This window comes from Orycteropus afer, unplaced genomic scaffold (genome assembly GCF_000298275.1).
Source record: "Orycteropus afer afer isolate SDZICR_OR568_19922 unplaced genomic scaffold, OryAfe1.0 scaffold00170, whole genome shotgun sequence".
Classification (NCBI taxonomy): domain Eukaryota; kingdom Metazoa; phylum Chordata; class Mammalia; order Tubulidentata; family Orycteropodidae; genus Orycteropus; species Orycteropus afer.
In genome coordinates this window covers 6,148,129-6,159,150 of record NW_006921757.1, presented here as the reverse complement: position 1 = coordinate 6,159,150, position 11,022 = coordinate 6,148,129, and the positions used below count along the sequence as shown (strand labels likewise).

General features: G+C 43.9%; 1 protein-coding gene across 1 annotated transcript in view; it reads right to left on the bottom strand.

The window, feature by feature from the left end:
• The window catches only part of WASL (WASP like actin nucleation promoting factor), a 122,704-nt gene extending 114,394 nt beyond the window's left edge, over positions 1-8,310 (bottom strand). Inside the window, exon 1 of the mRNA XM_007946748.2 lies at positions 8,194-8,310. Within this exon, the coding sequence (XP_007944939.1) occupies positions 8,194-8,310 (117 nt within the window). The remainder of the gene's footprint in view (positions 1-8,193) is intronic.
• Positions 8,311-11,022: the final 2,712 nt, after the last annotated feature.

Genomic DNA, 11,022 nt, shown 5'->3' with positions numbered 1-11,022 from the left:
AACAACACAAACAACAAATGGAGAGTGTATCCAAGATACAGGGTTGGCAGACAATGGGCCTCTCGAAGAGTATGGGGGGATGGACGCTGGGAGGAGGTGGCTGTGGGGAGGAAGTGGGAGGGGAGCTGCTGCGTTGTAGATTTTGGTCAATGACATGAGACGGGGTGTGTGTGGACTGCTGTATGAGGGGTGAGTGTACTCTGTGAATCTTCACCCAGATCCTAATTAAAAAAAAAAAGTCTTGCTTCAGAACACTAGGAATCCCAGTACACATGTGGTACAGAGTACCAGTGTGTGGTGCTCAGCAGTGCTGGACTCGAACCACCGCTTCTGTACTTGAGCCAACACTGAAGCATCCTCCTACTCTATTCAATGTGGGCAACCTTGTATGTCCTGGTAAAACCTGCCTTCCAGGCAAGAGACTTCATTTTCTTTCTAGACTTTTCTAGACAATTTGACATCATCTTTAAATATTAGTTTTACTTCGAGTAAAAGATGACATTTTTAAAAAATAGGGCATTTCTAATATAATCCCTAACACTGTAAGAGTGACGTGCTGGATCCAAGACGCATTCAGAGGGCCCAGTCAGACATTGCCCTCACCGATTCTACGTTCTAGTATCCACAGCACAGCAAAAGTAGAGGTTCAGAAATACAAAAGACAGGAAAGATACAATAACTCTTCACATCTTAAAGCAAAGCAGAAATGTCTAATTTAGGTACCCAACTGACTTTCAGGAAAGTTCTGTCAAAGGTTCTACTGTCTCCTGGTATGCTGTTTCAGGAAATACAAGTTTGCTAACATAATAAGTCAAAATTATTTTAATCATATGAATGGAAATCCATAGCAGCCTCAGATCTGAATCAGTCTCCAAAATGACAATCAGCTCATGAAAACTACCAAGTGTAACAAACAAACCAAGAAAGAACCCTGAAAAACAAGCAATAAAGTAGATCATCTAGCCATCATATCACTAACATAATTTCATGTAAAAAAAACAAGGTCCTAGATATAAGGAGCTCTGGTGGCATAGTGCTTAAGGCATGTGACGGCTAACCAGAAGGCTGGAGGTTTAAACCCACCAGTCACTCCGTGGAAGGAAGACTGGGCAATCTACTTCTGTGAAAATTTACCACTGCGGAAACCAAAAGGGGGTCATTATGAGTTGGAATTGACTCGATGGCACTGAGTTTGGTTTTTTTTTTTGGTTTAGATAAAAGTGGTTAAGATGACACTCTTAAAATTAACTCCACCTTAAATAAAAGGCCACCTAGGGATCTAAACAAAAGGCACCCTACTTCTAATAAACCAAAAATGTCTTATAATTGATCATTTTCATTGTCTTATTCTATTATTAGTGCCTTTTAATCCTGTTTGTCCTAGTCTTTTTGATGTGAAAATTCTAGTAAAGTGTGATGCTTAGAAAATGGAAAGTGTCAGAAACGGGAATTTGCAATGAAGTGATCTGGGATTATCTACTTTTCATTTAGGTATACACTGTCTTTGCCTCCATTGTGCAAAACAGGACATATATCAGGGTTGACAGCAGGGGTGTCCCTTCCCATGACTCACTCCCTGGTAACTAGAATATAGTGATAATATAGAAAAGCTGGAAAGACTGTGGAGTTATCTTGCTCAACCCCCTCATTTTCAGATTAGGAAACTGAGGTTCAGGAAAGGAGAGATTCTTGTTCACAGTCACAATTAATTGGTGGCAAAATCTGGACTAAAACCCAAGAACAGTGTGCTAGCTCATAGGACTACTCCTTTCCTCTTCTTCAGTCCCAGCCAGGAAGGGTGAGTCTGCTCAGAAACCCAGCAAACAGACTTGTTCAAGCTGTCTTTTAACTCTTAATTTACATGCTCCATAATTAGCTGCACTTCAAACAAAACTGTGTTAGGATTTACCTAAGTCAAAAGAAATACAATACAGAGTTCAAAATTTTACTCTGAAACTTCCCCACCTGTAATGGGGGAAATCTAAAATAAGTGCTGAACACCACTAATAAACATATTCTTTTACACGCTTCTCCAAACTCCCAAAATACTTTATAAATGCCAGATATACACTCACTGTGCTTCACATACATTACTGCATTACTGTTTGAAACCTCTCACCAAGTCTAGACACTAAGGCTCAGACTGGCTAAGAAACATGCCTACAGTTACAGAGCTAAGAATAACCTGAATCAGGATTTGTAACCCAGACCCACTGGACTCCTCTAAAGCTCTCCTGTGTACATAGTCCACCCAGGATGATGCTAACTTTTCTTTCTGCACATACATATGTCTACATATGTATATATGTCATGTGTATACACACACACACTCGCCCCACAAAACCAAACCCATTGCCACTGAGTCAATTCTGACTCACAGTAACCCTCACTGGATTCCCAAAGCGGAAAATCTTTATAGAAGTAAATTGCCTCACCTTCCTTCTGTGGAGCACCTGGTGGGTTTGAACTGCCAACCTTCTGGTTAGCAATCAGACACATTAAGCACTGTGCCACCAGAGCCATAAACACACACACACACGCAGACAAGTTTACTTCTCACCTTTGTATAGGCCAAATCCAGTAAATTTTAATCCTTTTTCTTCCTCCCCACTAAATCAAAACCAAAAACCAAACCAAACCAAACCAAAAAAACCCTAAACCTGCTGCCGTCAAGGGGATTCTGACTCATGGTTGACTCCATGTGCTAACAAAGTACTACTGCTCTTTTTGGGTTTTCCTGGCTGCAATCTTTACAGAAGTAGATCACCAGGCCTTTCTTCCACGGTTCAACTGGGTGGGTTCAAACCACCAACCTCTAGGTTAGTAGTAAACAAGCAGACTGTTTGCACTACCCACCTATCTTTCACAGTACTCAATATGAACTATATTTCCAATCACAACTAGTTATAATACCGCATCTTTCCCTCTAAACCCATTTAAGATTCACTGCCAAAATGTCTGATTTAGAAACAATGTAAGTGCTAGACACCTACTGCCCCCACCTATATTTGTTCAACAGCAGAATTAAACACCTTTGTTCTAACAAATGAAGACTGAAGTCAGATACCATCTGTCTCAAAAACAGAAGGTTTTGACAATCTGCTCGAGGAATGAGAAATGCTTGAAGTCAACAAGTTAGCAATTAAAATTCTTCCATCAGTAAGTACTCGGTGATCAGGATGCTAGATGTTATAAAAATTAAAGGAGACTACATAGGCATAAGGAGCTCTGGAGGCGTAGTGCCCAAGGCACTTGACTGCTAACCAGAAGGCAGGTGGTTCAAACCCACCAGCCACTCCTCGGAAGGAAGGCTGGGCAATCTACTTCCGTAGTGATACCAATCGGAAACCCAAAGAAGAGTCGCTATGAGTCAGATCCGACTGGATAGAAGTGAGATTTTTTTTTGACACAGGCATAAGGTCTATCCCTTAAAAGGTGACAAAACAAAAACAAACTAAAGAATATAAATAGTCATGTATCACTTAATGTCCAAAATACATTCTGTGAAATAGGATATTGTGCAAGCACCACATTATATACTGGCAGTCATTGAGTTACGAACAGTTAGTATGGTTTGTATCTAACATTAATTAGTCAACTGTTTGTCTTCGTATTTTATAATACAGAATATATCTACAGATATATAGAGTATATCTTTCTATGCATAAAAACAACCATTGGTGTTATGTGCTGCCGAGTAAGACCCGACTCATAGTGACCCCTCCTTGGGTTTCCGAGGCGGTATTCCTACGGAAGTAGATTGCCCAGTCTTCCTTCCAACGAGTGGCTGGTGGGTGATAACCAATCATGTTAGTTCAGACTCATAGCAAACTGTATGTACAACAAACGAAACATTGCCTGGTCCTGTGCCATCCTCATGACCCAGACAATGTTTCGCTTCTATTCCTATGGTTTTCACTGGCCAATTTTCTTTAGAAGTAGATTGACAGGTCCTTCTTCCTAGTCTGTCTTAGCCTGAAGCTCCACTGAAACCAGTCCACTATGGTTTACTCTGCCAGTACTTGCAATAATGGTGGCACAGCGTCCAATATTACAACATGCAAGCCACCAAAGTATAACCAACTGACAGATGAATGGTGCTTGTAATAATACCTCCCTTTATTTCAATTCCCTTTCCTCATCCCATATACCCAACAGACTTAAGTCCTGCTGGGATCTTGCTAACTGCCCTTGAATTCCCACCAATGCAACACAACACACTGCCATGGAGTCAGATCCAAATCACAGCGACCCCTCCTTGGGTTACTGAGGCGGCATCACTATGGAAGTAGATTGCCCAACATTCCTTCTGAGGAATGGCTGGTGGGTTTGAACTGCCAGCCTTCTGCTGAGCAGTCAAATGCCTTAGGCACTACGCTACCAGAGTACCGCCTTACTTCAAGCCCTCATATTTTACATGAACTACTGTCAATGCCTATCTGATCTCTTTAGTCTCTAATCTCAAAACCATAAAACCACTTCCCCTTACACCCACAAAACTGCTGAAAATCAGATCTGATCTTGTGGTTCCCCTCTAATAGTGCAATACTTCCTCAACCATACTCCCTCTTAACAAACAAAAAAAAAAACCAAACCCATTGCTGTTGAGTCAATTCCAACTCATAGGTCACTAAGAGTACGAATATCCCTCCTACAGCTATGAAATACACATTGACGTTTCAAGAGTGAAATTAGTATTTTAATATGAAATACACATTGATATTATGATTTAATTTAACCTGAAGTCACAAAACAGAGACGAGATTCAAGGAATACTTAATACCATTTCCAAGGTGCTCCCTGGATTACCCCTTCAGAATACAATAGACTTCATCAGTGGTTCTCAAACTTTGGTACTATCAAAACCACCTGCCAAGCTTTGGAAAAAGACATGCCCAAGTTTCACCTTGTTGTTGTTGTCGTTGTTATGTGCCATGGAGTCGGACCCAACTCATAGCTACCCCTCCTCTTCCGAAGAGTGGCTGGTGGGTTTGAACCGCCAGCCTTCTGGTTAGCAGTCAAGTGCCTCAGGCACTATGCCACACCAGAGCTCCTAGTTCCACTTTAGAGCTGGTGAATGTGAACACTATCTAGTGAAGTGCCATATGCATCTTTCATAATCTCCACAAGGATCCCAATGCACATCTGAATTTGAGAACCTCAGCAGAAACCTTCCTCGTTCCACAATGAACTGGGCAGGCCCCTAACTTTCCAAACTGTTTCATACCTCCCTTGTCAACCCAGGGTATACCTATTAATCTTAAAGATTCAGGTTTCACCCATTTTTTATAGTTTTTACTTATCATGTCTCCCACCAACTCTCCACAGATGCTGAAACCTACCTCAATCCATAAAAAATTATAGCTTCCTTATATTTGCATACAGGCCTTCCAATCCACCCAACCACACATAAAACAGTATCTTGATTTTACAGAAGAGAAAATCAAACTTAAGACAAGGAGGTTCAGAAGCTTGTTCAAAGTGACTCTATGCATCCCAACTCAGCTCTGCTAACTACAAAGCTAAGTGTTTTCCTTTCTGACACCGTCCCTCTCACACATCACTCTTGAGGTATTGACTTATTCATCAGTTTACATGTTTCCTTTTTTAGACACAGTAGGCTCAATGCTGATTGTGACCTCAATGTTTGATTACTCAGTACATGCTTGTTGAATGAATGAAAGATGGAATGGCACTCCTGGAGAGCTGAGAATGTAACCACTACTCTTTCATTTCTTAAATCCTTAGACAGAGCTCCAAATAATAGACTTCTTGCCTAACAAACCTGACCTGTGTATCAGATCAAATTTACTGCTGAATTTATTGTGGGAGAGTGTATTTCAGTATCGTTTTAAACTAACAAAAATGGCATACATAGCAAAGAAAAATAAAGATTATTCCCCAAAATGAAAATACCACTTACTCTCTATTAACTGAGAATTTCAAATATTAAAGTTAATTCTTTATAGTAATTTCACACAAGAGAAGGCAACTATACTAGTGTGGTTTTAAGTGAAAGAAACTCAAAAGGTACAGTGTCTTGATTAATAGATGACATAAAGAAGTTGAGCATTGAATACTGGTACAGCTTATTCAGCAATCCACATGTTAACCAGTGAGGGATGCTATCATTCTCTATCATAGCGTTCTTGTACATTATTTTTTGAAACCAGTAAACACCAATGGTACCCACCAGCCACTCCTTGGAAGGAAGATGGGGCAATCTACTTCCGTAGTGATACTGCCTCGGAAACCCAAGGAGGGGTCACTATGAGGCGGGTCCAACTCGGCGGCACATAACAACAACAACAACAACAACACACAGAGCGATGAATATACTTGTGTAAATGTTGCTTCCTACCTACTGTGTCTGCTACGTAAAACACAGTACAACTACTAGTTTATTTTAAAAAAAAAAAAAAAACACATTACACAACAAACGTAGTAAACCAGCAAAACTGGAATGTTTTTCCCCCCAGTCATTTGCAGGTAACATAAAATTCAAAGTGCTAGAGATTTTCCTAGATTGAAAGTATGCATAAATTAGTTTGCTTTAAGAAATCTTGTATTTTATTTATACTGGTTTTTGATGACCTAAAAAGATGACATGATTATTCCTTTAACACTACTGTTAGAAATGAATCAATAACAACTAAGGAAAAAAAAAACCTTCGAAAGCAACATGATGTAGTGGAAAACACAATGAACCAGGCATCAGAGTACTGGTCTTCTAGCTCTGGTTACATTAGTAAATTCTGTGTGACTTAGGGCTCATTGGCTCAGTTTTCTCATTTCTTTAGGAAAAAAAAAGTTTATGTGTTTGTGGAAGACTTGATTATCTTTGTTTCCAAAATTCCAGTTTTAAGCCACCCCTCATGTATCATTCCCCTAATCAGTCAACTCAAATTCTGGTCTCTAAAATCTAACTTCTGCAATATGAAAACACACCTGAAATTGAATTCAGTCTCCAACCGAGTAGCACAGGTTACAAAGGGTAGACTTCCACCAAGTTAACAATTAATCCAGTAACTTACCAGAAACTAACCCTAACTTCTTAAACAAGCAGGAGTAGTCTGCTTTGGCCTATTTAAACGTGACCAAGGAAGGTTATAAAATGATAATAGATTTGTTGAAATTCCCGTAGGTGTTTCCTGGGTCCCAGTGGCACATACTCTGCAGGTGCTAACAGGCAAAGAGGAAGAGAAAAGGCCCAGCCAGAGATCCCACAAACTCAGCCCCAGTTCAGCCGGGCCACCGCAGTAAGATGCAGCCAGACAAGGCCTACATGAGAGAGAACCTCCCCAAGCCCCAGAAATGCCAGCAGCCAATCTAAGGAACGCTTCCGTCAACAACACACATTCGCCTTCCCAGAACTGCTTGCTGCAAACCGGCCAGCTCGGGTTGGAATCGGCCGCAAAGCTCCAACCGAAGAACCATTGTCAACCCCGAATGGCCCAAAACTACTGGAGACTGCGGTTTCCCTGCGCATGGCTGCGGGGAGAAAAGCACCCCCTCTTACCAATGGAAAAAAAAAAAAAAATCAGTGGGGAGGAGAGGAGAAGCAGGGCCTGGGTGCGCCTGCTAAAGAAATAAACCCTGTTTCTCCGCAAAGAAAAGCAGTAGCATTTCCTGCCCTCCTTCCGCAGCGAAGAGAGCTCAGGAACCTGCGCTCGACTTCATTCCCTCCTGAGATCCTAAAGGACGACTTTTAACACCCATCTTCGGGTCCGCTCCATTCATATTCGGGCTCCATTTCCCGACCTAACCCACTCCTGGAGCCTTTGGCACTGTGAAGAAAGGCACGCCCAGATCAAAGAGAAGGCGGTTAAACGAGGGCCAGAAAGGGGGCCCCGGTTCTGAGACCAAGCAGCTCCGCCAAGAAAATCCCCTTGGGACCTGCGAGTAAAGTTTGCACCAGCAGCGAGGGCGCGGGCAGGGTCCCGGCCCCGCGGACTCCAGGGCAGGCCTGTGGAGGTGACACTTCTCGCGTCCCGGCAGCTCGGCCCGGCCTGCACTGGCCACACCGAGGCTAGGGGCACGGGGCGCGACGCGGGACCGGCCGGTGGGAGGCCTGGAGGGCAGCAGGACCCTCTCGGCACCGCCCCCGCCTCCTTCCCCACTCCCACTGGCCCCTTCCCGGCCCTCATCCCGGGCGATAACGTCGAGGTGGCGACGCGGATCCCGGCCACTGACCACACATTTCTTGCCGAGGAAGGTGAATAGGGACTCGTTCTCCTGCGGAGTGAGCAGCAGGGACCCCACGTTGGGGACCCTCCGCGGCGGCGGCGGCTGCAGCTGGCCGGAGCTCATGGTTTGGCCGGCGGGCCTGGGAGTCCAGGGTCTTCTCGTCCGGCGAGTAGGCGAGCACTCGTTGCCCCTCTCGGTGACAGGGGTGGGGAGTCAGAGGTGAAGCATCTCGCAGCCCCTCCGGCGCGGGGAGAACGAGGCCAAGGGAAGGAGGCGCTGATGGAGGGCCGCTTTCGGACTTCGCTGAGAAAGAAAACCTCCCCGCTCCCGCCCGGCAAGGCTAGGGCCGGACGGTCGTTGTCCTCGCAGACTGGCGACTGCGCTAAACTCCCAGCTCCTCCTCCTCCAGCCCTCCTCCCTTGGCCGCGACGGCAGCGGCGCCCGCACAATCCAACATGGCAGCGAGGGCGGGCGAGACCACAGGACGCAGGAGGCGGGGGAGCGCGCCGGAAACGCGCGTGCGGCCCGGCGGACAGGAACTCCCCTCCCAACACACACTCCGCGGCCGCGCCGCACGAGGCCACGCCTCTTTCCGGCCAAGGCGCGAGCCGCGCGGCTGCCGCGGGGCTGCGGTCATTCGCGCGGGCTTCTGCCGCCGCGGGTCCTCGGGCCCAGCGGCTGGTGCTTCAGGAGAGGGTAGAGGCTCGTCACCGCACTCTTTTGCGAGCTCGCACCTTCGCGATGCGTTAGTGAGGACCTAGGCGCCGCTCTCCGGAACGGCTCTTATTTCTGAGATTCGGAAACGGGATGCGCAAACGGTTGGTCAGAAAGGCCTGGAGACGGAAAATCGGGGAGAAGAAACGCGCCCTCCGGTGCTGCTCGCCGGTTTTGGTCAGAGCCGCAGGTGCCTGAGATTTCTCGAAGTTTGTCCAAACTTCAGCAGTAGAAGGGGAGGCACCAGCAGGCCTCTCCCGAGATTGTGAAAGAAATCCTGCTGACGGCTGAGAAAAAGCAAACGCACTTAGGAAGGAAGGTCGTTCGACCTGTCAGTTGGGAGAAACGTCTATGTCAATTCAAGTTCTGTTCATAAGAGTCCTGGACACTTTTTGTCCTCTGTCGTGTGAATTGGACAGTATTCCTCCCCTCCCCCCAATGTAGTTTTTCCTTTCTCAAACTCCGAGGACCTTACTTCTTTTGCTTCAAAATAAATGTGTTCATTTTGGGATGTCACACAGGAAAATACATTATCTGGTTGAGTACTTAAGAGAAATCTCAAGAACTTTTTTTTTTTTTAATTTGTGTGCCCAAGAATATTCAATTACCTAAGATAGCCCTGTGTGTTAACATGCTGAATACTCAATATTGTAAAATGGAATTTTGGAATATGGAAATAATACCGACTGCAGTGAATTATGCATCTGGCTGTTGTCCACATTAAATAATTTAGCTTCTATTGCATAAACTTTACTGTCATACTTGCAAATTGGTTAATTAAAACAAACAAATCCTATGACAATAAAATTGAGTAAAAATTATTTGATCTAACATCTTTAGTAGCTCCCAGTACAAATCCTTGATGTACTATGTAGATTGATGAATCATTATCAATATTTTGAGAATATTATGAATATTTAAGATTTAAGCTGCCATTATTAAAATTGGCTATGCAGAAACTGCAAGGGAAAATGAAAGTATGTAACTTTGAGAGTTGTCACCAAAAATACGGGTATTTCAAAACTGAACTTGATGAACAATGTTAGGAAAAAGGTGATTTTTTTTAAAGGCAACAGGATTATTTATAAAATAGTTTCAGAAAGGCAATAGTTTTTAGATAAACTTGGAATTGTCTCTGAATTATGTTGTTTTTGTTTTTAGGTGCCATCACATCAGCTCCAAGTCATAGTGACTGTGTACAGTAGAATGAAACACTGCCCGGTCCTGTGCCAGTCTTGTGATGCTGGCTATACCTGAGCCCATGGTTGCAGCCACTGTCAATCCATCTCCTTGAGGGTCTTTCCCTTTTTCTGCTGCCACTTTACCACTTTAGCAAACAAGATATTCTTCTCCAGGGAATGGTCCCTTCTGACAACATGACCAAAGTACATTCCGGCTGCACTTCTTCCAGGACAGATTTGTTAGTTCTTCTGGCAGTCCATGGCACTTTAAGTAGTCTTCACCAACACCACAACTCAAAAAACCATCAACACTTCTTCAGTCTTCCTTATTCATTGTCCAGCTTTCACATGCCTATGAGGTGACTAAAAGCACCATGGCCTGGGTTAGGTGCACCTTGGTCATCACCTTTGCACTAAAGCACTTTAATGACACCTTTTGTAGCAGGTTTGCCCAGTACAAATACTTAGTATGATTTCTTAACTGCTCCTTCCATGAGTGTTGATTGTGGAACCAAGTAATAGGAAATTTTTTGACAACTTCAATCTTTTCTCCATTTATTGTGATGCTGCTTATTGGTCCAGTTGTGAGGAGTTTTGTTTTCTTTATGTTGAGGTGTAACCCATACTGCAGACTTTAGTCTTTAATTTTCAGTAAGTGCTTCAAGTTATCCTCATTTTCACAAGCAGAGTTGTGTCGTCTGCATATCACAGGTTGTTAATGAGTCTTCCTCCAAAACCTTCTTCTTCATTCAGTCCGGCTTCTTAGATTATTTGCACAGCATAAAGATTGAATAAGTGTAGTGAAAGAATACGACCCTGACACACTCCTTCCTGATTTTAAACCATGCAGCATCCCCTTGTTCTGTTTGAACAGACAGCCTCCTGGTCTATGTACAGGTTCCTCATGAGTACAATTAAGTGTTCTGGAATTCCCATTCTT